The following is a 26532-nucleotide window of genomic DNA, read 5'->3' as shown; positions in this document are numbered from 1 at the left end:
AAGTCCGCACACCACCTGGGTGGCAAGGGCCAGTCAGCCTGCCTTCAGGGCATTTTGCGCCCTCTGCCTGACTTTCTTTGTCATCTTCTGTATAAATCGCAGGCTTTACACATGCAGCTACATGAGAACGCTTCTGTTTGTGTGTTTTTCTTTTGTGAGTATACGCACACATCCAGTCCAATTTCTGTTTTTTGGGCTCTCGTGAGTATTCACAGTCGAACAGTGGACATCTATCTGGTACGTGATGCAATATACCAACTCTGCCTGTGGTGAGGTTTCTAATTGCAAAGGGCTGCTAATTTCCCATTTCCAGGGCTTCTCTGGTCTGACCTCACCAGTCAGACGGGCCATAGATCAGGGCAGTTGTACTCCCTTGGGGCCCTCGCGGGCTAGCAGACCTCCAGTCGTCTCCCCGTTTACCCCTCTCACCATCATCAACAGACCTGCACCATAAACAACAGGCTTCCTCTCTCTCGCTCTCTCTCTCTCTCTCTCTCTCTCTCTCTCTCTCTCTCTCTCTCTCTCTCTCTCTCTCTCTCTCTCTCTCTCTCTCTCTCTCTCTCTCTCTCTCTCTCTCTCACACACTGACTGATGTCAGCCATAACAATACAACTTTCTTATCTCAAATTTCAAGTCACTGCTCTCTGAAGTTGCTTTTTTTTTAGCATTCTGGCTAATCGCTAGGTTTACTAACTCGTACCATTTGTACCACATAGTGAAGGGTGGTAAACTCGTGCAAGTCATTGCGTCCCCTATGATTAAATACCTGCACAGTTCTGTCAGAGCATCTCAGCGACCCTCTTAAAAGGTCATGGATTGAGGGCTCATTCAGTTGCGTTCAACACATATACCTGGTTATCCAGGTCGTATTATTTCCACCATAAAGTTTGTGGTGTTGTTGATGAGTGAGGAAAATGATGGAGGATGGGGGGGGGGGGGGGGGGGGGGGGAGAGAAGAAACACTTCTTTTGATAATGAGCTGTTAAATCAGCCTTCCTGGAAAGAACAGTTTTAGCATGGGGAAAAAAGTGATCTGTTTAGAAAGTGTTATATTTTGAAAGATTCTTTCCAGCAGTTTGAATTAATTAGAAGTTACACGATTAGATTTGGCAAATGACACTTGAGCATAGATGAAAGAATTTTTTTTTTCCTCAGATCCGGAGTTGATGAGTTTTAAGTGGAGATTCTTCCCACCTCCTCTTCTGCAGTGCTGGCAACAGAGCCGTAGCATGAGCCAACAGTGCCATCTATGGATCGTTCCCAGATGCTGACAAACCAAAGACGCTCTCTACTCTTTGGCCCGTCGGAGAATGTTTGGAGCCTTCTAAAAGATTCAAAGGGAGAGATCATATTCTTCACAACCATTGTTGATGGAGGGGTGGGAAAAAAAAAGTCCAATTATGATAGAAAAAAATGAGCCGCCCATCCCCTGGCAGCAGTTATAATGGCAGAATGACAATGTGGCCCTATCCTTGGCCCCTTTGCTCTCATCGCTGGCTGTGTATGGCAGTGTGTCTTTGAAGTGTGTAACCTGATAGACATGCAAGCCACAGCATACCCCATCCCATCCTGCTAGGTGCTGATCTTTGAACCAGCTCTCCGAGGGAGAGAAATAACAGTTGTGTCAGCGGCGGGGGGATTGTTCCCTTTTGCACATCTATGGCCGTAAAGGGTATATTTTTTTATAGAATAGGTGAAGTCCTCGGGTCCTCTGCCAGGCCACAAAGGCAACCTAGAATATGAACACTGTGTGTAAGTATAATATTTTGATGTGGAGTTTGCTATTTAATTACTCTCCTTTTTCTCGTGTTGAAGTATCCTTGTTTTTGCGAATTGAGAAATTGGATTTCACAGGCTGTGTGTCCATACTTCATGTGTGTGGTTGGGCTGCTCTCCTCTGCTGTGATCTGCTCTGATGTGTGATACAGATCAGCAGTGTCATTCACCCCTGGCTGTAACGCCAGTCCCCCCGAAGGCCTGCAAAACCCCTCATATTAGTCATATCACATCCCTCAAGTCCTTTATCCTTCTCTCTGTGCTCTGTGACCTGACACAGTGGCTCTCTATGCCCCGTGATCCTGCTTGTGTGTGTGTGTGTCTGTGTGCGCACACATGTGCACACTCGTGTGTTCAAGGTCAGGTCAAATCGGGCCTCTGTTTCATGATAACAGGACTATCTCTGTTCTCCTTACACACCTCTGCCTCTCTTTTTGCCCCAGTTTGCCTTCTTTCAACACTTTCCAGCAGAAAGAAGTCCTCGCACTGTTCTCATCCACAGACACTCTTTTTCTCTCTGCCAAGTGCAACCGGCTTGATGTTGCACGCAAGTAGATGTTAGTGTGCTTTTATTTTTTAAGACAGTTTACAGCATATAGAACATCCCGCAAAACAAAAAATGCTGTGACCTGAAAGCAGCACGGGCTATAGGGCACGGATGGCATTGAGTTTTTGGGAAGATGCAAAGAGAGTTTCATTCACTTGATGTAGTAATAGATGACACATAAAAAAAGATAGTGACTCCATGCAGCAACTCTGCAACCTTTGAGCTGATGAATGAAGACAAAGACATTTAAGCTCATTAGAGTGATGAGGAACAATAGATGATATCTGCGCACACGGTCCTTTCTGCCAGCTCTAATTAGCAGCACTGTGACATCTCTGTCGCGCTGAGACCCGGCTTTGAGAACGAAATGTTACTTTCAAATCAAATTTCTTATCATGTAATGCGTTCGACTGTTCAGAAACACTGCTTCTTTTAGTTTTTGGATAACCGACATCACGGGTCAGTTGACGCCCAACTTCCCCCCTCCGATTTTTAAATTTTTTTTAATCTTATCAAGCCAGTATTTTTTTTTCTCCGAGATGTCTGTGACAAATCTTGGAAAAGTGCAGTGAGACCTTTGGCCTTTGTAGATGAAACGTTCCCTTCTATTGGTGTGTGTTAAAACGCCTTGTTTTTAGGGAGATAATCCTTTTCCGAAACTCACACACACCCCCCCCCCATTCCCTGATTCTTCTGACTTTTTATTACACACACACACACACACTCCCCCCCCTCACCCTCTGTCTCTACCGCCGCTCCATTATCGACATCAGCAGACAAGAGCGGGGCCCTCTGAGATCGCAGAGGCAGTCTGTCCACAAGTCCAAACATTCTTTTTCATTCCTCCCTCTCCCTCGCTCCTTCTCCCTTCCATCTACTGGCATCTTTGTCTCCATTGTGTTTGTCGTCGCACTTTCATCCAGACCCTTCAGAAGCCTGTTTCTAAGTTGTTGCGAGTGCCCTGATGGAGGTGTATCTTGCTGCGAGGAAAGGAAGGAGAGGGATTGAGGGAGAGGCGAAAGAGAAAAGGAGTAGAGAAGAGAAGGAGGGCTGGCTGGCAGGCAGGCGGGCGGAGGAATCTCCAGTTGAACCAGGAGCTCTGCGTTATTGATTAGGGAGCTGAGGTGTTGTTGAGGAGGGGTGTGAACTATGGAGGGGGGAGGGAGGGAGGGGGGGCAAAAATCAAACACGCAGCCCTTCTCTGATTACCAGCATGGTGCAGCATTAGATGTACATCGGGGGTTCAACAGGAAAATGGATTACTTTAAAAAGCTGCTTAATACATAAATCATGACCTCTGGGGTCACAGCGAGGGTTGAGGAGATCGGATCAATAACAGAGCTAATGCAAGCGTGTTGTAGCTGGTTTGTGGTGCAGAGGGACCTCTAAATGGTGTTGTTGGAAGTAGCTTAAAAGCGTTCTAAAACCAATGGACAATCACTTTGTAGAAAGTTTTTTGTTATTACATTTTCAGTGCAGGTTTGGAGCGTCGTACTTGAGGATATAGTTCAGCGTGAGCTCGTATAGATTCCTTCAACCAGCTGTCCCTCTGTGTCGCCTCTCCGTGTGATAGGCATTGTTATCTTTTCCTTTGGTCTGAGACTGCTTGTATTTATGTTGCTCGACACGGTGGCAGTGGGGTTGAGATTGCAGGCTTGTTTTGCACATGAGGAAGGATAGCATTAGCGCTGAGATAATGGCGCTGTGTATTGTTCGCTGGCTGTGTGGAAGTGGTGGGACAGGATCTATTAGACGCAGGCCCATTTCCCTCCAACTGACGCTAACAGTCCCCACAAACATTAGATAAAGAGCCTAGCCTCAAGCCTTTGTAATTTGTTTGTATTTTTCTGCTTAATGTACTTTGCTCAATCTTGTTTAGCGATGATGGAAGCTGATAGCCTTATCTCGCCTTGCCAAGGGCATGAACCACTACCACTGCTTGGTTGAACATTGTTCCAATGAAGAATGTGTGTTTATGGTCTTTTTTTGTGATTTTTGTTTTGATGCTGGATGAATTGCAGATGTATCTAGCAGTTATTTGCATTTCTTCAAATATTGGCTAATATGTTTTGTTCTGCACTAATGTAGGTATGCCATTATAGAAAGTACATTACAAGAATGTATCTTTTGTTTGATTGTTCATATTAAAAGTTAAGGGAAATAATGTAATCATTTTCTAAGCCTGGCTGACCAAATTTGATTTCTTTTCTTTTTTCCTTTCAAAACAACCGCAACCTTTGATCGTGAGAGATCTGTTGTTGCTCTCTTCACTTGCACCCTTTATGAAAATATATTTTTGATTCACTGTCTGCTTTCTCCTCAAGACAACTTCAAGTGAATCTTGAAAGTATGAAGATAGATTTACTTATTGCTCCATTTGGATTCCAGTTGTTTTTACTTCGCAGCCCCATGAAAGAGTGTAAAGGATAATCCGGCGAGTCACTGTGGAGGTTAGACTTGTAATAAAACCTTTTTAAACTCCTCACCAGTACTAACAGCTGTACTCAGGCTCAATAGCCAGTATCAGAACAGACAGCTGAGGAATAGTGCGAAGCCTTTCAACTCCATGCCATTCATCTCCTTCAAAATTAATAGGGCTTTTATGTATTGTTTTGTGAACCATTCCCCTCAAGAAATATTTGTGGCAGGCCCCATCACCTCCCACAGTCATAACCAGCCGTAGAAAAAAAAACTGTCTGGAGAGTGGGTTAAACCAGCATCACTGCTATATTTTCCTCCAGTCTCTCTCTGGGGAGGGAAGGGGGGGTGGGGGGGGATGTCTGTTGGAGCTATGGAGGATAGAGGACAGGAGAGCCAAGATGCCAAGAGCCTGGAACCTGACCTCACCAGAAAAACATTTACATTTGGTGTGTGTGTGTGTGTGTGTGTGTGTTTGTAGGCCAGTTCTTGACTGTGTGTGTATATACATGGACGTCGATACATGTGCGTGCATACACCCTGTGGACTAGGTGGTTGTTGTGGACCATGAAAAGCAACTGACATAGTTTACCTCTCTGTGGCATGAGACTCCTTCTTTGATTCTGTCCTACTTGCTTTCTGGAAGCAGCTTCCTGTCTCGGAAGCTCAAACACTATACCTCAGCCAAGTGGGGAATGTTGCTATGACAGAGCTGGGATTATGACTTTATGTATTTGTGCCCTGTAGTAAACTGTTGCTGATCCGTATTAATTGGAACAACTTATCCTTTTAATGGCGAGACCTTGAATGTTTGGAGGAAGTTACATGATTTCTTGTCTTCTTCAAAAAAAATCCCATCGAGGCACAAAGTGTTGAATGTAGAAACAGCCATTGGAATATTGCATTTAATAAGAGCCAGTAATTACTGAATGTGTTTGCTTGAATTGCAAGTATTCATGGCCATACAGTACATCGATAAACAGCCTTATGTCTCCGCCTTGCTTCCTCACATTTAGTTTTCCATCCGTGTAGATATGGAAAGCCTCCTTGTCCTTGGCCTGCTGAAACTAGGGCTTTGTGCTTGCTTTGGCCAAGGCCCTCTACCTCCCTGCCTGACGACTGGCTGGACCTGTGTTTACGTAACCATATATATCTGAGAGGAAACTCATGAAACGTTAATCTCTCTACTTTTTAACCCTGATGAATTTCTACATTTTCCAGCTGTGCGGCATGGCATATTTATGCTCAGGCTCTATCGCTGAAAACAGCTCTGTCATTGTAAATAAATCACTATCCCAAGACTAAAGAGTTTGTGTGTATGTGTGTGTGTGTGTAAACTGTAGGCTGGGAATTGTACAAATACAAACTGCAGTGGTACCTCCATGAATTTAATTTTGCTCCTTTTTTTTCATTCCTCTCTGGACCCAAATCAGTGCAAACTGGCCTGTCACTTGTCACATTTCTGTGGGCTGATAAGCGTCCCTCAGTCATCGCGTTGATGAGACAGCGTCTCGTGTCATATCCTCTGGTCACACCTGCACCGTGGCCTCAGCGAAGGATGGTACTTCCCCACTATTCTGCTTCCTCTCTCCCCGTCTTGTAACTCTGACCTGCATCATCTCAGGAACCGGGGTATTTAGGTTTTGTGAGCAGCTGGCTTTGTGTGCAGTTTGTTTTTCTTCTTCCACCACTCTGTATGGTTGAGGACTGATACGCGGTGAGTCATCTCAGCCCATCCACGAGCACAAAGAAAGAGCCCCGTCTTTCAACAGCTGCTTCAAACAGACAGCCCCACCAATTTACCAAAGGGAATGTCTCAGAAAGCCTTTTTAGAACACGAGTTTTGGCCGGTGTTTGTTTTACAAAGACATTTGCTCAGCTCGCGTGTCCATTTGTTGCTTTATTTTGATGGATCACACATGGTACATAGTGTTATATCCTCAGTATACATACGCAGCATATAACCTTGTAAGCAGTGGGTGTGATTTATAACATTATAATTGGCCAAAAATGATATCCTGCGCCTTGTGTTCACCTCTGCCACTTCCTATCACTCCTTTACCAACTCCGGGAGTCACCTTGGAGTGTAACCGTGCAGAATGTTAAAGAGGAAGCTGATTTAAAACAAATAACCAGTGTCTCCTCCTACTAAGCTCACACTAAGCTTCCTGTCAGTTTGGCATGTCTGAGTTGTCAGGACAGCCCAACACGCCCCGGGACTATGTCCGCATTACATTAAACACAATCGCTTGACCCTAGCTGGCCCTATCCCCTGTACCACATCTAGTCGAGCTACTACAACAAGGTCTAACCCCCTCTCCATGTTCCCACCGTGTAGGGGAACAGGGGAGAACACTTCCACTCCATTACAGCAGGCCCAGAGCTGATCTAATGGAGGGAACATTAAAACCATGTTGCGTCCAGTCACTTACTTGATGGGTCCTGAAAGAGAGGGATGGAGAGGAAAAGGAGTGTTGGAGAGAAGGGGGAAGGGATAGGAGGCTGTGGGTGTCGACTCGACAGTGCGGATGCAGCAATGGAAAGCTTGTGATGGTGCCCCGGTGCCCTTGAGCAAACTGTCATTCAAACCACTTTAATTCATTTCTCCACTTTGTCTTCTTCGCCGCCTCCCTGCCGTCACACAGAAGCATATTACATACACGAGGCAGTGATATAATAGAAAGTACGTGTCAACTACTTTGGACTCGATAAAAAAAAAAAGAGTATTTTGCAATGGAAATATGTGGCCTCGTGTCTGTAAATACCAAGATCTGCCAAAGCTGGCTTCCTCGTTGTCAGAGCAGGCTGAAGCAGGCATTTTGGAAACCCACCATTTTGCAAAATGGAGCTTTGTATTGTTAGGGTGTATAATTAAGACCTCATTGTGACAGCCATTGAGAGAACGAGCTAATGAGGGTTCTGATGTGTTCTATATGAATATGAATATTGCATTTTTAATATTTTATGGCTTTCTAATTGCCTTGGTTGCTGTTAATGGTTTTGAACATTGAACACGACCCGGACTGAATGTGTGGCATGCATAAGTACCCTTTAAGCTCAGAGCGGATGAAATAGCCGCATTCTGTGCTTTGATTGTCGCGTATGTATCTTTGGGGCCGATGCACATCTTGACTCAAGGCATGTCTGTGACTGTGAATACATTTGAACCACTCTTTTACTCCCTTACTAAGATGAATGTATATATAATTACAAAGTATATGACACGCACTACCTTGATATAGAGTTTAATGGCCGTATCGTTTCTGCTGGCCTTAATCTTCCCCACAGCTGACATCTTAATAACTCAGTCCTCTCCATCCATTTCCACGGGAGACATCCGGATGTGGGGGAAGGATTAGTTTAATGAATTTGACAATTAGTAACAGAAGTTAATGACTGCATGGGGCTAAGTACCCTGATGGACATGGCTGGGGGGACTGAGGGCTTCCATTGCTCTGGGCCATAGATCCTCATTAATAGCTTTTCTGCCTGCTGGAGAGGACAGGGGAAGCCAGGCCAGGCCTTTGTTTAGTCTGCCTCTGACGGGGTTGCACTGTTGCACAACGCCACGCCAGAATTAGTCCCGCTCTGGGCGTGAGTTAATGCAGGGCCTCGGGTCCTGGATCAGGTGAAGCTTCCTTTAATGAGCCGGGGTCATTAAATGTTGAAAAAAGAAAAGTGGCACGGGATCGGGGCACTCATGGAGCTCTTTCTCTGGGTCTTGTGCCAACAGTCATGAAGAAAGTCCTGATGACCTCTGCCTTGATTTATCGTTGTGTTAGCTTCTTACCCGGATCCCACCTCTAATGTAGTCAAAACATCGTTTATCCAGATAGGTCTCATAAAGATTTTATTATTATTTATTATTATACTGTGCTTCATGAGCTACCTTGTCTCTTTGTCATGTATCCCCACTATAAACCATTTTGATACATTTTTCAGTTACAATAAAGTCAAAGTTTGCATTTTTTATGCCGTCATGAATACACATGAAACAATTACCATAATATCCATCAATTCAGATTTATACTTACATATACCACTTCTTCGCAAAATAATTCATCCCACCTTTCCCACAGAGAATGAGAAAGTATGTCTTGAATTTCTAAAATATCGCCCAGAGCAGCATTAGCTGCCCCCTTATTTCTGCCCGTCTCCTGGTGATAGCTATAACAGCGACGAAAACATAACCACGTCCAAAAATAATCATTTTCCAAAACTGTTTGCCAAAAGTTCTACTACCTGGAGTCTCCATTGAAAACAAGGGGACGTGTTATCATTAGCGGTGAGTATGCTTGGGTGTTATAAGGCCGCATGGTGTAATGCAATGTAATGCCAGTGAAAAGAGAAGCCGTTTAATTGGTCGAGCCGAACTTCAGAGCGCCCGAGCGCCTACAACAGTCGGCCTCCAGAGAGAAGCGGAGAGGCAGGGGGAGGAGGAAACGCAAGACGAAGACGTTGTTTGCTGTTGCTCTGATGCTCTGTTATTCTGTCAGGCCAAGTCTGGTCCTGCCAAGTTTAAAGCCAACGCACCAAATTGGTGTTGATGTAGCACACTCCTTCAACACTTCCATTTCTATCTCTTTTCCTCTTTCTCTCTGTCTCTCCTTATCCCACTCTTTACCTCCTAATATGCCTCTTTAGGAAGTGACACTTGTATTTAGGGAAAAGGTTATCATTGTATTAGAATAGAGTGCTGGCCCCGAGGCTTACCTAAAATTACATGACACTGCCTGCAGCCCGCTTCGCTCTGTGCTGGGCTGAAATGTTATCAGTCTGACTTAATTACTGTCACTGGCCAGTGAAATTGAATGTAATGTATATTCCGGTGTTGGACACGGTGAGATATTAAAACTTGAGTTCTGAATCCTAAGCTCTGAGGATCTCATGGTGTTTAACTTTAGGTCAAAGAGTTAAATTCTGGTTGTGTATTTGTCTGTATGTGTTTAACTTCAGCTTTATACCTCACATCCTCTGCTGCACCGTAAACACCACACACACACACACACACACACACACACGGAGCACATCCTTTATCTGATTAGCTGGCACGCCTACAGCTGTGTGTGTGTGTGTGTGTGTGAGGCACAGTGCGTTGCAGCGCAGCGCCGGGCCCCAGGCAGGGCATGGATTTCATTTAGGAAAGTATCAAAGGTTTACACGCTGTTCGCTTTAATCAGCATGTTTATCAGGCAGAGAAAAATTGCAGGAAGGGACCACAGGGAGGGGTGGGGGGGGTTATCTTAAGGACCAGTAGCCAGGGAAATTGATAATGGCTACAAGGTAATTTACTGGAGACTTGTGCATCCCGCCACTGCTTCTACCCTTGCCTCTCATTCTAATTATAGCCCATGTAATGTTCTAATGAATCTGCAGGTGTGTGTCTGTAAGGGAGGGCACGGAGGGAAGAGGGAGGGGGGTTGTGCAAGTGTGTCTCTGTATGTGTATGAACGTGCACCGCCTGATTGCACTTATGTGTGTTTTTATTTTGTGTGTCACTGCGGATCAAGCCCGTGTTCGTGAGAGTAAGATTGAACTCTTCTCAGGGCTGTATCTCTCGAGTGCATAGTTGTCTCACTGTTTCTGAAATATGAATAGGATATGAAAAGCAATTAGATTAGCCCTCAGCAATATTAAAGATACATGCCACTCACAGACACAATGCTTCGCTGATACTTCAAGTTGTCACGGCGGTTCTGTCTTCCAGCCGGGCTGTGTGTGGAGGATGGAAGCTGCGGCCAGACACGCTCATCTCCCGCCCACACTAAACAGCTGCTGATAAGGTCCAGGAACTGCGTTTAGTTGTGCCGCTGCCTCTGGTCACACACCCACATGTACGCATAAACACACACGTTCGCTCACACGGCCATGTACGCAACCCTCCGGGGGATATGGGCCGGACCATAGAGGCCTTGATACGGCCAGAGTGTAAACATCCCCACAGGATTGCGGTCCGATGAAAGGAAAGAGCCAACAGGAATCTGCGTTCTTTGTCTGGTTCAGTCTGTGTGTGTGTGTATAAAGTTGCTCAGACAACACTTTTGGAAACCACTGTAGGTTGAGCAAGGAGTATTTGGGCCCCATGGGACGGTGACATCATATTCCCATTACAATGCACGTTGCACATGCCGTATAATGGAAGAGGCGAGGAATCTTTGCGGTTAACTTTCCTCCATCCATCCCCCCCCCCCCCCCCACTACCACAGGAAAAGGAGGGTGTCGAGGCAGTGTCTGTAGGGGCCATTCTCTCCGATTACCAGAGGGTCCGCGTGGAAAATGTGTAAGTCAAACACAAACGCACATTCACGACCCAGAACACACTCGCTGACTAAAGTGCACGCACACACGCTGCGTTCAGGCCTCTGAACTCGTGTGACGCACAAGGAGGAAGAGATCACATCCTCTGTAGTCACCGCGTGTTCCCGACTTGGACTGGTTTTGTTTAAACACACACGCGCTGAGTTTTGTTTATGCCATTTTATTTAGACAGCTTTGGTTTTTATGGTGCGCCTGTGTTTTTTCTATGGAGGAATGATTTCAAGAGAAGGAATGCAACTGATAGTTTCATAATTGTCGGGATTTTGTTTAAATAATTTTAAAAAAGCATTTTCCCATTATGGGTGAGACATAACAGAGTTATTCGCAGAAAGATCGGATGGTGTCCTTGTCCTTGTGACACAGATCGCCTTTCTTACTCTTGTTCTTGTTTTATTCTTCCTCTCTTTGTTTTTCTTTGCCCTCTTTCGTCTCTCTTTGTTCTCTCTTGTTCTAAACTTACACAGACTGGACATGTTGCGGCACAAAAGCTGCAGTATCGTCTTATAATCAAATCCTGCTGTCAGTCAGCTATTGTTTGCCCTTTTACATGCGAGATGCACACGCATAAACATCTCACGCATTTCTTGAGCAGCAGAAATTAGTGTGCAGACTTCTTTGAGGCCAGTTACTTGCTGTGGATATGCGTGTGTGTTTCACACGCGTTTATGCAACAGACAAGCCACAGCTTAAGGTGGAGTTTTTTGTTTTGTCTTTGAATAAAGCCACTGGCAGTGGATTGCAGGTGGTGTAGCATGTCGTGTGGGTCTCTCAGGGTGGCAGCCTTCCCGCAAATGGAGAAGGTGCCCAGCCCAGTTGGCTTTGAAGTTGTTCTGAACTGGCAAATATTCAATATGAACTGCTTTGCATTTCTTTCTCTCTCCACAACCTACTGCTCTCGCTCTGTCTTCCCTTTCACCTGTTCCCCAGATGTTTGCGGCTAGGTTTGCAGCCCCTGGCCTACCTGTGGCGCCGAGATCAAGAGTCCCTGCTCTCCGAGATGATATCATCTGACCTCCATGCTGTCCTCATCAAAGTTGCCGCCTTCGGTGAGTTTGTGTCTCACTCTTTTGTGTGTCACTCTTTTGTGTCTCAGGCAGGTTTTTTTTTATTTTTTAACTCTCTTTTAACTTTCCCTGAAAGTGCCATGTTGGTTAAGTGGTGTTTGGCACGGAGATAGAGGGGACAGCATTTGGATAAGTGAGTGGTAGGAGGAGGAGAAAGGGAGGTGTAACCAGAGAGAAAAGCAGAGACAAGCAGAGTAATGCCCTCATCATTAATCTGTGGCTTAGCAGCTGTGTTGAGACTTGTGCCAGCGGCGGAGGTATTGAAGCAGAGAACAATATGAAAAGATAAGAAGCACAGAGGGAGGAGGTGTGAGGGAAGTGCGCAGTGGCGTTGGGTTGGGTAGGGAGGGTGTGGGGGGGGGGGAGGGGTTGGCAGTTGAGAAATAATCACAGGTGATTGCCCCTCACATTAATGCAAGCTGTCAATAAGCGACGCATGTCCCCATTGTGTGAGAGAAACACTGCATTCTCTGCTTATGCGTAGCTCAGAATACGTGGTCCGTGAAGCGAAGATTCAAATCTCTCATTTACGTTTTTTTCCAACTACTTCGGCACTGAGGGAAGAGGTTAATGTGGTGTCACCTGCTCTCTATCAGCCTGTTTTGGAGCCGGAGGACAAGAAGATCAGATTACTGAATAACGGGAGGAACAAAAAAAAAAAAAGTTTTCTTTTTCTTTTCTCTGGTACATGACGTTAAGAATCCTACCTGTATCTATTTGACAGTGCAGCCGGATCCCCCTTTTGACGGTGCCGGTGATAAATGATGATTATGGCTACAAATGGTTCTTTTTACTCTCAAACTACTCACGGAGATAGATCATCGTGTAGACACTGTTTACGTGCTGTTAAGTGCTTGTTGTCACCTTTGGTAGCAATCAGTCGAAAAGGGGTCCACGGCTGACTGATGACCCGGAAAGATCAGCAGAGCGTTGGAGATATTCTGCATGTCTTTCAACGCTGCTCGAATAACCTTTCATGGAATGCACTTGTCAAGCCATTTATCTTTGGTACTTTATTTCGCTGGAACCACTTCTCGTTTTTAATGATCTCATGGTAAAGGACTTTCTGGTAATGAATAATAGGATCTGTCAGATGCCCGTCAGAGGAGGGATGATGTCAGAATCCATGTTTTCTGTGGGATTCTGCAGGACAATAATTATTGTTTACCAGACAACCCGATAAGATCTAAGTCTGCATTTTATATTAACTGATCAATCAAAATCCCAAATTACCCGTCTACCATAACACACACATAGAAAACAAACCACACCCGTAAGACCTCAGTCACCTTCTAACCCAGCTACCGCCGCCAAGCCTTCTACTCTAAACACAACTTTGTCTAAAAGCAAATTCCCAACATTTTTTGGAAGATTATAATTAGAAAGGAAAGTCACCTCGGGTGCCTTTGAGTGTGTACCTTGGCCTCCGACTGTAGGTGTTTGAGTGAGTATGTGTGCATGTGTGTTTTGGCTACAGGTAAGAAGGAAAGATCTTATCAGCCCTGACTCCTCACCTGTCCCGAGGCAGTGGTAATTAGAAAGGAGAGAATTGAATAGGGGTGCAAGCGCCCAAGGCATTTTAGGCTGCACTCACATAATTGCAGCTTTGGTGGGAGCAGGTCTGAGCAGTGAGGTGTGCTGTTTAGGGGAGATTGGGTGACAAAGGGCGTACCTGGTGGCCTTTGGTGTTTGCGTGTGTGTGTGTGTGTGTGTGTGAGCGAGAGAAAGACATTTGGAAGGATTTACTGGTGCAGACCTCACGAGGAGAAAAAATAAAATAAAACTCTCACAGGGCATAGGTTAAGTCTGCGCCTGAACTGACAGCTAAAACGGCGTATGATATTCTTTAGTCGTATGAAATGGGTTTTGGTGGGCCCTGAATAGTGAGAAGTCAATCAAGATTAATATTCCTTCATTAGGCACTCAGAAAGACAGGTGGAAATTAGCAGTGAATGGATAAAAAAGGGAAAAAAATATTTTCTTTCTTCAGGAAGGATATATTCCTTGATGACAAATCCCTGCAGTGAAAAGACAGCTGTCCAAATGCAGGATGATCCTCTAAGTGAATTCTCTAGAAGTGTTCATTTGCGTGCTGATGGCAGCCTAAAATCACAAAAGAGAAAAAAAGAGGATTTTAGTCTTTGAAGATGCCAAATTGCATGTAGTGAAGTAAGTTCAACTATCTGAGTCTAAGCCTGCGAATGTCAGAAAATGCTTCTAATTAGCAAAAAAAAAAAAAGCATTTCTCTCAAAGGGAAAATGCTTATTTTTGTTGGGAAACTGTCTCTTTTATAATACAATATCTCTTGAGCTAACTGTGGTAATTGGCCATTCCAAAAGCCAGTATTAAATATTCATGTCATTAGTTAATTGATTGATGAATGCAGGTGTATATGAGGGCACAGGTTCAGCAGTTAATTTGTCCTCAGCTCCAGAGATAATTGCCATGTGTGAAATCAAGGTCTATCCTCTGGAAAACCTTTTGTCACGCATGATCTTCTACCCTTCACACGAACATAGCCTTTGTGCTACGAAGAAGGGAATTTATGTCACAAATTTGCTTTCGCCGATCACCTCACCCGCTTAGAGACGTGGAATATAATTTAATATTTACTTAAAAGACAATTGATGTTCAAAGACTAACTTGAAAGCAGTGGATTGGCAATTTAGATTTCTGTTTACTGAAGGAAACAAGCTAATTACAACCTGTTTTTCCATTACCTGTCGTATATTTAGTACCGGTAATAATCTATAGTGCCAAGACATCAAGGTATGACAGTACCAGGCAGAAGATATTTCTTACAAGATTGGAGCATGATGATCAGACATTAGTAGCCTCTGCAAAAAGTCAAGATGTAATTTGCTCCTGGAATTAAGTGTGCTGTCCTCTAAGCCAGGCCAAAGTAACACTGTTATCTGTTGATGACACGCTCTGTACCACACTCAAGCTCTAAGGCCCGACCTATACATTTAAGGAGGGTTTAAGTCAGCTGCAATAAATGATAGACTTGCTTGTTTCTTATTTTAGGTTATTAGTTTGAGAGGGGTCACATGTTCAGCAGCTTTCTATGGAGTCAGATCATAAAATTTTTAAAAATTAATAAAAAATCGATGATTGTTTAAGTCAATTACAGTCGCAGCAAATGTTTGTTTTATAAAACACAATGTTTTACTATCACAAGGCCAGTGACGTCCTCAAATTACTTGTTTTAGTCCAGTTAAAACCCAAATTTATTAGCTTTAATATTTATTATAAACCACATTTTGAGGATTGGCCGTTGAGAAATATTACACAAGACAATGTTTTGCATTTTTCTCAAAAGATTACTTTGCTTAATTAATAATCAAAATAGGGACGAATCATTTCAACTTCAAAACTTTCCCTTTGTCTCATTTTCCTTTTATCATTTCTCTAGTGTTACGTATTTATGGGGCATTTTTCTGCATTTATTAGATAGCATAAAGTAGAGAAAAATAAAAGGAATATAGTCATGAGTCATTTTTACTTTAAAAGCATTTTTGTTAAGTTTGTTGAAATTTACATCCCAACAGCAATCAATCAATCATAATGCTCTGACAAAAATAATGAGTGGCCGTTGCAGGCCTGTGATAAGCCAATCATTTCATTCGACCTTCGTGAAATGATTGGATGGCCTGCCTGCCTGTCTGTCTACCTTCCTGCCAACCTGCCAACCTGCCAACCTGCCCCAACGCTCTCCAGTGGACTCGTCCTCCAGCCAAAGTCAGTTTCATATGTTTGAGGGAGTGACTGTCGCTCTGAAGGGAGGGGGTGGAATTCTGTCAAAATTCAGCTTATTCTTACTGGTTTATCCAAAGTTGCCTACCCCAGCTTTGAGTACCTGGACAACCATTTCACCTGCGTGTCCTATAGCCACTGTGACCGTGATCTTTTCAAGCAAATTGATGTTCTTGACCAGTTAGACCAATTGGTTCAAATGTAATGGGACGCAATTGTTTCTTTTCTTTTTTTCAAACCACCTGTTCTGTAAAAAATCCTTTATCTGTGAAAAGCATTCATTCATTTGCGCAGGTTAATTATGTGCGGGTTAAGTTCTGTATGGTTGTAAGTACTCCCAGTTTCTCCTTTTTGATTTGTTCAACTGAAAGGATTTCATCTTGATGCGATTGCTACACAATTCATGCTGCCTATTATTCTGCTCACAGGAGCTGAATTTCAGATAAGAGCCTGACAAATTTCATATATAACCTTAATCTTATCATCCTTTTGTACGGTGCCGCCTCCCTCCCCTTCTTTCTTCCTCTCTGTTCTTCATTTCTCTCTCTTGCGAAGATTAGGCGATAGTGCACAGCTATTGTTTCGGCGAGGGTATTTGAGAGCGTTGTTTAAAGGCTGATGCAGCTCACCTGCTAGGGAGGAGATGCTTATTTCATCCATTTAAAGGCTAAAATGTTACACATCATGAATCCAATTTTCTCTGCCTTTTCTCTCTGAAGGCAGGGATTAAAGCCGAGCTGTCAGCTTCGCACGATCTTCAGACAACCCTGCGCTCAGCTCAGCTCAGACAGTATCTAGAATCTCCCGGCTTTTAATTTAGCATTAGGCTCAGTAAGCAAAATCACAAGCAGTTTCAATTAAATAGGCAAGTCGCTGCTGTGGGTTTTCATGAATCAACCTCCTCAAGGTGGGAAAAGGCCAATCATGATCGTTAAAAAGAATTAGTGCAAAAGTGTGCTCTGGAAATAATTGCCATTGACTTCTTTAGGAGTAGTGGGAGCAGCATTTTCTATTGAGTTCAGAAGTAGAATGTTTTTTTTTTTATTATCTGAAAGCTTCGACTTTGGGTCCAAGAATTGACTTCAAAAAGGGAATTTCTAAGCAGAATCAAAGGATTTTCCAGATTCCACTTGTTATTGTAAACTCTCTGCTGCAAGATTAACTAGCATTGTGTCTTATAATGTTCTGCATACAGTTTTTAGCATCACTTTTTCACATCAGTCACATAAAAACTAACTTGAATGCCTAAATGTCTCTTGGTTTACTTGTAAACCTTTTTTATTCCTGCCTAATTTCAAGGCCCTAAATGCCAACAAGGTTTTAGAAAAATGCTCTCCCTCATTACTGCGCTCCCTGGTTTTAAAGTTCACTGAATTTAATTGGAGTTTTATAGGATAATATGAGGTAAAAAGCCCCTTTTAAAAGGAGAGCCATTTCTCTCAGTCTCTCTTTGGGAATCTCCTCTCTTTCCAAAGTGCAGTCTTGCTGTCTCTGGTGGCAGACTAATGGCAGCTTCTAGTGGGCTTATTTGGGTTTAATGTGGCATAATGAGGTTAGGTAATTGGGTTTAGGTCAAGTTGTAAAACAGGTTCAGAGGAGACAGAGATGTGAAGATCATGTAAATGAGTGGTGTTGGATCGCTGAAGGCTCACACCAGTGGCTACTCAAAGACTTCTCAAAGCAGGTATTGTACAAGTGCCAGCTCATTCCAGCTATCCTCATTTCCAAACGGTTTCAGTAACCTTAAGTCAGTCAGGAACATCAATTAAGAAAACACTCATACAAGTGCTAAGTGGTCTTGGGAGGAATACCTCCACGTTAATGCCATCTTTGTATCATTTTATCACTCACTCCTGTCTTCCTAGATTCCCATCGTCCCCTCCTCGTAAATATCATATCAAGTATCATATATTATTTAAGAGCAGGGAAGTTAATGAACGTATTAAAGAATGTGGCATCCCCTCAGCAATTTGGAGCCAATTATTAAAATTTGTTAAAAGGCATGACTAATTAAAGAGGATATTTAAATGGGATTGAATTTTAATGCTTTTTTTTTCCCCCGCTCCTGCCTTATTACCTTTGTGACAGGGTTAAGATGAGAGGATGTTGAGATTAGGTATTCTCACACTAATTAAGACCACGGATCCCCTGGGAAGAGACTAAGGGTCTGCTCTCTCTCTCTCCCTCCACACCCTTTCTACCTTCCCTCTCTCTCTCTCTCTCTCTCTCTCCGCTGTGGCCCTCTGTCTCTCCCCCGTCGCGCTGGACTACCGCGGCCCGGAGGAGAGACACAGCTGGGATGAAGATGAACCCAGGATGGGATGCCACGTCCTCACGTCCTCTTGTCTCCCATCCATTGCTCCACATGGGGCCCCACGGATGACACATTAACCTTTGGGGCTGTCAGGCCATGAGAGAGGAGAGATTCTCACGTTACGATTAACTTTGTTCCTTTCATTAAACACATGAACGTGCTGATGAATAGGAATAGAGGAGCTATGGATTTTCAGAGAAATTATTCGGGACAATTCAGCAATTTTTTTTGATTGCGATGGCATTACTGTCACAACTGCACGTCACTCCAGGTAGGTCATTGGTAGCTTGAAAATGATTATGTCAATCAATTAAGAGGCAGCCACAGAAAAAGGAAAATGTTGGAAGATAAGGCAAGCCATTGTCGGTGACCGTTAAGATTGTTGGGTTCCAGTAACTTTGACACGAGCATATAACACCGTGGTTTGTAATTTCCTCAGATTTAGCATTTTAGAGTCATGTCCTGTTATGTTTTCTATTCTTCGTAGAATGCACCTGGTACTCTGGGCTTTTGTTTTTTTGTCGGAACGGTGACGAATGTACAGTAGGAAACTTTCCTTGTGAAAGGAGTTGTTTACAAGGTGAGATGGAGTTCAGCGCGGTGGCGTCTGAACGACAACATCAGGATTTAGTGTCACGAAGGAGTAAATCGCTACAATGCTCAACAAGCTGAGTAGTGTTTGCTGTTTAAGTTTTTTATTCCTGCTAATATGTACATAAGCTCTAAATAGGACTGATCGAAGTGCTAATCTTCAGCTGAAGCTGCGGTCTAGATTCAGATATCTTGTTAAAAGGGCAGCTGGGTATGGCAATGGATGTTTAACTTTTTTTCTTGGTTGGTTGGTAACTTGTTTCGTTTTTTTTTGTCTGGGGAGTGAGCTTGTGTTTGAGGAGTGTGGCACCACTGGGTATTCATACAAAGCACTCCATCCTTCCTTCCCCTCCTTCTTTTCTTCCCCATGCCTGTGAGTCACTTCCATGCGCCATTTCAGGGGAAGGGGAGTGAAAAAGGCGAATAAACAAGATCTCTTTCCAGAGTTTACATTCTCAAAGGGAACTAGATGAGGGGGCGGTGGGCGAGGGGGCGTGGGGGGTCTGCGGCCAGCAATTGAAAACTGTTGCCCTTACCCGGAGAGATCTGTGTACACCACTTGCAAAGTCAAACAAATAGATCCAGGGAGCAGGTTTACATGTGTGTTTGTGCGTCTGCCTGTAAACCTCCCTGCCTGTCATCTTCAATCACTGTTCTCTGTTCCTGATCAGACCTCTCTCTCTCTCTCTCTCTCTCTCTCTCTCTCTCTCTCTCTCTCTCTCTCTCTCTCTCCATACGTGTGTCTGTGTGAAATTGTGTTTGTGTATGTATTTCTGTCTTTGTGCATCGCTGTGTGTATGTTTGTATGTCTCCTGTGTGCTTTTCTCACGTGGGTGCCAGGCCTGGATCCAGAGAAGCACTTAGGAAAACCTCTGGCTGACATGGAGCCCTATCTGAAACAGGTCACAGAGACTCTTCCACACACTTTACACTCTAGACTGCAGTACGTCCATGTATTTCTATTTGTATGCCATTTGCTCACAGGTCAGGTTAGCTGATGTTCAATGTCTTAAAACATCTTGAAGTACTTAATACTACAGGGGAATATATTTTACTTTGATTTTTAGTTTTTGAGTAATTGTATTCTTAGTTTCTGTGCTTATTGTGAGAAAATATCCCTGAATATCCGAGTCACACCAATCATGTACAATTGCTGGTTTTTACCACAATGTTGGAAATATTTTGCTGTCAAAGGTAATACACTTCTAATTTGAACATGAGGATACTTGTGTTAATGTAAGACTGACTTGGTATTTCTAGACCATGAATTGAAACATAAAGTTACATTTTGAATACTTTGTTCAAAGAAATACAGGAGTTTCAAAACATTTTAATCAGATGTTTTGCTTTCACTGATCAGCTCTCTCAGAAGTATGGAGTTCATATTTGTGGAGAAGGAGGCGAATATGAAACCTTCACCCTTGATTGTCCCCTCTTCAAAAAGAAGATGGTCATGTGAGTAAGGCAATATACATTTCCAATCATTTGTCTGTATTATAGGGACGCTATTTTCAGCATGTGACTGTTTTATTTTCATAAATTGATGTTTTGTTTTTGCCAACACCTCTGTACATGAACGTGTTTTCACGTGTGTGTGTGTGTGTGTGTGTGTGTGTGTGTGTGTGTGTGTGTGTGTGTGTGTGTGTGTGTGTGTGTGTGTGTGTGTGTGTGTGTTCAGTGATGCAGCAGAGATGGTGATCCACTCAGCAGATGCCTTCGCTCCTGTTGGCTACCTAAACTTCACCGAGATACACACCGAGAACAAGGATGCCGTGAGTCATATTTCTGAAGGAATGCATGAGTACGGCTTGTTTTGCAAATGGGATCAATGCTGTTTAATGCTGTATCAATGATTTCACAACACAAGTTTGAGTCACCCTGGGGTTGATTGCTTCAAAAGCACTCTGAGGGCAAAACAAATCCAAGAACAAAACCTTTTGGTGTCTGATAACTTTGTCGAGCAGAAGAGAAACACGGCACTGTAGGGCAGGGTTCAGACCGCCCTCCAGAGGGCCTCTCTCTTTCGCACACTCTTGCTCTCGGTGTCTCCCTTCATCCCTCGCTCTCTCTCCTCCAGCCCCACATGGCCTACTTTGACGTCTGCAATATTCACTGCAGCCGGAAACTAGGCCCAGCTTAATAAACATGTCGGCTCACATTAAGGCGCTTTGCATTCAGGTAGCTGGCTAAGCGGACACAGGCGGGGGTTGCGGGGGGCAGCAGGAACGGGCTCTTGGTATATTACAAGGAGCTGAATGGGGCTGCACAGACACGATGGGGGACACTTCGTAACATTTCACTTTTCCTGCAAGAACTGACAACTTTATAATAAACCTTAAAGTCTTGTCAAAAATCCTGTGATGGAGACATTGACCTCAGTTAATTAGTCTGGTTATAATTGTCTGGTTTAATAAGACACCTACTAGTTGATGCCTTTTCCTGGTGACAGGAAGTGCTGCATGCATGTTATCGTATTTGTTGCCGCGAGGTTCTATAAGGGTTACACTGAGGGATGCTACTCGCCCGTGGCTCAGCATGTCTCCAGGGTAAGGGCATGCGATTAGCTCGTGCGTTTCTTTGCACATCACACAGTAATGTTTACATTTGATTTTGTGTTTTGTTTGTGGGCAAGACAGCGTGCGTTCGTGTATGTAGTCTTGCGTGTGTGTCTGTCTGCATGTTGGGTGGGGGCTGGGACTGTTATGGACAGAAAACATACCCCCATCCCACAACCTCCGTGACCCTGCAGCCTCACTCCCTACAGCTAGATATGTTTTCACTCCCCACGCCGCTGCTCCCACCCCCATCACACACACGCGCTCACACGCTCCCACAGCCCCTGTAGCCCCCCCTAGGTTGCTGGGGGAAGAGCAGGGAGATCCAGGGCCTGCAAGGGGAGGGGAAGGGAAAAGGAAGGGGGCGGGGGTGGCAACCAGGGGAGAACCTGCCCTGGTTCAGCCTTCTGAAGCTCTTCTCGTCAGGGTGACAGATCTGCGGTGACACTAGCACTAGAGGAAACTGCACCGGGCTCAGGGGGTGGGGATGGACCACCATCATTTGCCCTGCGTTAATGCTTGTCGAGCTATTTTTCATGCTGGCCAGGAGAGAGGGGCTGAAGTATAATTAATTTGATTATCATATGGCCTAATGCAGTTGACAGCAGATGAGGGGGGTGAATGAGTGTTCGGCAGGGTGAGGAGGGGCGTCGAGGAAATATGAAATATGTGTTGAAATGTGTAACGCCCCAGCACGATTTGGCAGGTAATATGTATGCCTTAGAGAAAAATGGTAATGATTTGTTATTCAAACAAGTAGCAAAGGAAAGTATAAGTAAACAGCAGGAAGAGACTGCTGAAATCCAAAACATGTCTCATCCATCCAGTCATGAGTTTTGACTGACAGCCAGCATGATTGAATCTACAGTATCAGAAAACACCACTCCCTATTCGCCTGAACCACGAATATGTTAGCATGTTGTTTCATATTCATTCACCTTGAAGTTGTATGTATCTGGGCCCTTGTCACGAAAGACTGACACACACACACACACACACACACACACACACACACACACACGCACAGCCCGCTTGGTGGGGTATTTGAAAAGGCTGGCTAATTATACAGCGTTTTCTCTGTCTTTGCAAAAGGCTCGGCACACTTTGGTGGGCGTTTGGCCTAATGTATTCCCTGTGGTGCTTTATTGCAGGATGTGGTGGCGAGAGCTTTGCCCCATGGTAGTTGTCCTTGCCAGAACGCCATTGACAAGATGACTGAGGAGGTGGAATATGCTGATCAAGCTCAAGACAACGAGCAAGAATTTACATCAAATTGTGACCTTAGTTGTCAGCAGGGCCACGGTGAGATTCATTTTTGGTGAGACATGCATGTGCTGACAAGCATGCTTGAGTGTGTGTTGATGAGTGTGTGTGTGTGTGTGTGTGTCAAATGATATTTGTGTGTGGTGTTTGCTCCCTGAATCTGTGTCATGCGGCCAGCATCATGATGCTGGTATTTCTGTGTGAGTCTTTGACAAGCGCTGTCATCTTCTCTGTGTATTTGTGACAATCTCTGAATTATTGTCTCCGTAGACATGAACCACCTATGCATGAATTACCTCTCGTACAGCATATGCCTTCGTTGTAAATGAAGAAAAAAACGTACACACTCATTTTCTATGATCTAAAAGTCATCAACGAGCATTATAAGCCTGGACCAACCATTTGTACTGCACACAGTATGTGTGAAAATCAACTTCTTCCTTTTCATTTATCTCTTCCTGCAGACCTCCCTCCATCCTGCTCACCAAGAAGCTCCAAAGGCTATCAGTGGATCTCGGGCGTCAACGGCCTTCAGTGCAAAGATCTCGGGATCCAGGGCCAGACATCGGCGGCTTTCAAACAGCTGCAAAGTAAGGGAAAGTGTGAGGGAGAGAACATATTGAGCGACACAGTGAACAGTTTTGAAGAACATGGTGTACCACCGCCGTGGACATGCTTTTAAATATCTCTACACTCGGGGAAAAATACGAGGGTCTACTGGAAAATTCCTTTTTGCCTCCCTTGAATCGCAGAAGGAAAAGGCCCACGCGACGTCATTTGCAAGTAAACTAACCTTTAAGAAGTCGCGTTTTCTTCAATCAAATAATAACTCTGATATGACCAAGGGGAGATGATACAGAATTCCTTCGTCCAGGGGTGATTTGAGCAGCTCAGTAAAACATATTCTATAAGGCTTACTGTACTACTTGAGCCCCAAATATCCTTCAGAGAAAAACATATGGGGGAAAACTTCTTTGTCCCTTGGGCGTCTTTGTTTGCCGCGTTAGCTAAAGACATAAGAGGAGGAGGAGCTTGCGAAGTCGTTGCTTATTCAAAAGTGCTTGTCAACCCGGCAGGCAAAAAGCCTGTGTGTCAGAGACTCCGTCCGTCACAAGATTGGGATCGCGAGTTGGCCACCAAACAAGGACAAGCACTTCAAATTAACCCAAAACAAAGCCTCTTTTAAAACGCATACACTCACACTGCAGTCATGTTGGGTGGGTTATCGTCTTTTGCCCTGCAGAAGTTTAAAACTGCACGCTTCTACACTGGATCTGATTCTTTTTTTTTTTTCCTCTCATGCTCTTTTTTGATGGAGAAAGAGGAGCGAAAGATGAAAAGCATATTTAATGTTTATCGTGGTGCTCGGCTGAACAGCCTTCACAGTGCAGAGACAATATTAAACAAGTTAATATTGAATGAACAACCTCTTTGTATGAGGGCGAAGTAGTCTGAGACGCTGGTGTTGGCAAAGGAAAAACAAACTTGAAGCTCTTTCAAATGATTGTAGGGTGAAAGGCTTTGCTTTGAGCCCTGGTGCCTGTGTTTGAATCCAAAGCCGACGATATGCACACATACTGCGTGAGACTGCTCTTTATAGAAGGGGACAAATACCATTACCACTTTAATGCAGTTTCAATGGATTCAAGTGCCAGGGAAAAACATAGACACGATCCACCTCTTAACTACAGTGGTGATAACCTTCAAATGACTTTTTGAATAGACTGACTTTATGGAAGGTTGTGAGCCTGACATTTTGACAGCATCAAATGCCTGCACACTGACTTAGACTGCATGAGTATTTGTTTGTCACTGGCAAGTTCGTCTGTTGCAGTGGGAATAGATACAACTCACCACTTCCTCAAACCAAATGTCAAAAGAAATACTAGAACTAGAATCATTTCATCGAGATAAACCAAAAAGATGAGTCTCAAAGAACACATTTGTTGGAATTGGTGACCCGTTACAAATAAGACTATACTGGGGCCAAATGCAGCACTTCTTTTTGGTCACAAGCTTTCCATTTTACTAACGTATACGCGGTCATTTTTTATATTGTGTTTTTATTTGGAGTATACTGCTCGATACCACTTGTATGTGGAACACAACCACATTTACCAAATATGCATTAGTTAGCTTAGCCAAGATGGGAGTACGTTTGTTGTAGGTAAGCTTATGTTACCACAATGTATGATATGCTACACTCCAGTTATTTACAGCACATGTTGGCTGTGTCCAGGTGAGTTGGACAACAGAGGCTGGAAGATGACGGACATCGTCCTTGTTCATCTGTATGTGAGGTCCATGGAAGACTTTGCTCCTCTCAACACCGTCTATAAGAAACACTTTGGCATAAACCCTCCAGCAAGGTAAAGGTGCAAACACACAAACAGACCTTTACCCACTGTTTTCCTTCTCTCTGTTAAGGAACATTTACATTCACTCCAAATACATGTGCTTCTCTTCAGCAGCTTTATTCTCAATTCTCGCATTCGTTCCACGTTTCCTCTCTTTTCCTTGCAGGGTGTGTGTTCAGGCTCCTCTACCTGCCGGTCAGCTGCTGCAGATGGACTGCCTGCTCCATGACTGGACCGAGCCACCGGAGGACGGCTGCTTCCACCAGAGGGAAGCCCTGCATGTCCAGAGCCTGTCCCACTGGGCCCCAGCCAACATCGGGCCCTACAGTCAGGCCCTCAGGGTAAGGCTCCAGGGTCCACAACGGGGGGGGGGGGGGGGGGGGGGGGTAAGAGTGCTGACAGTTTATTAGATTAATTATAAACTGAACTTTCAATAGACCAATTTAATTATTCAGCTAATGATGTTCAGCATTAAGGTCTTGTTAAATGGTGCCACCCAGTTATCTACACACATTTATTAATTTCTGTTCATTTTCTGTTCATTTCACCCCCTCTCTTTCACATAACTTCTTTGGCTACTAATTGCAAATGAGAGTGAAACTGAATCCCTTGATCCTTGTCTAAGGGGCCGAGCCCCCTTTTGCCCCATTCAAAGTATTACTTTATACTTCAGGTGACTAATAGATTAATGGAGAACTACCAAGGATTACTTGGATGAATGACGAACCTCGCTGGGTATTCTTATAATGCTTTGTTGTGCTCGACTCTTACGAAGCAATTAAAGGGTCTCCGTGCAGTACCCTGTGTTTGTCTCTGTTGTCTCTGTTTGTGTATAGCTGCATGCGTGCAGATGAATGTGATTGTTGTTATGTGTGATAGTTTGTTCCCATTACTACTTTTATGTATACTTGTAAATATGTATCCCCATTATAGTGGGCAGTGTGTATCCATCTTTGCACTTGTTTGTAAAGCTACGAATACAACTTCTTTCGTATTGTTTCAAACCCAGGAAGAATGTCAAATTCAAAGGCTGAGCAGAGGAAGTGTGGGCCGCGGTTGCACGGTTGGCTTGGTGTTTTGTTTACCCAGTGTGTATTATATGGGATTACACTTGTCAAGGTACTGTCAACAAGGATAGCGTCCATCTCCTCCACGCTGTCCTTGATCCTGCAGCCAAATCCGTCCATGAGTGAGAACACGTGTGGATTACCCATTCATTGAGAGCTTGACGGCATATCTCACCAGTGTGTCACTGAAGCTCCGAGGTTTTGGATTCCTGAGATGTAACCTATAGAATTAGGTTTGCTTTTAACTTGATTTCCTCAATGGAGTCTCATTGAGACATGAAATTGAAGTCAGCTGTAGGCATGTGCTATTGCCTCTGGAAAACAGCCTGATCTCTCATACCTCTAATGATCATTCACATCCAAAGCAATTTGAGGAAACAATGAGAGGAGTTTGCTTGCTCAGAGCTGTGCACAAAGCTTCACACGACCCCCGTGTCGCCTCTCAGTGTGTCTGCTCCTCTTCCACGCTACGATGACTTAATTTGATCAAAAATGTATTAACAAC

General features: G+C 44.1%; 1 protein-coding gene across 2 annotated transcripts in view; it reads left to right on the top strand.

Moving 5' to 3' along the window:
• Positions 1 to 26532, top strand: part of dph6 (diphthamine biosynthesis 6) — a 56056-nt gene that overhangs the window by 3390 nt on the left and 26134 nt on the right. For both annotated transcript variants that reach the window (XM_079287376.1, XM_079287375.1), the window contains exons 4-12: positions 10948 to 11021; positions 11987 to 12105; positions 19626 to 19687; positions 20146 to 20240; positions 20464 to 20557; positions 22492 to 22642; positions 23068 to 23193; positions 24843 to 24972; positions 25127 to 25301. In XM_079287376.1, coding sequence (XP_079143502.1) covers positions 10948 to 11021; positions 11987 to 12105; positions 19626 to 19687; positions 20146 to 20240; positions 20464 to 20557; positions 22492 to 22642; positions 23068 to 23193; positions 24843 to 24972; positions 25127 to 25301 — 1026 coding nt within the window. The remainder of the gene's footprint in view (positions 1 to 10947; positions 11022 to 11986; positions 12106 to 19625; positions 19688 to 20145; positions 20241 to 20463; positions 20558 to 22491; positions 22643 to 23067; positions 23194 to 24842; positions 24973 to 25126; positions 25302 to 26532) is intronic.

Source organism: Melanostigma gelatinosum (assembly GCF_949748355.1).
Source record: "Melanostigma gelatinosum genome assembly, chromosome: 16".
In the NCBI taxonomy this organism is placed as follows: Eukaryota; Metazoa; Chordata; class Actinopteri; order Perciformes; family Zoarcidae; genus Melanostigma; species Melanostigma gelatinosum.
Note: the sequence above shows the minus strand (reverse complement) of the source record. Positions and strands in the feature narration are given on the sequence as shown.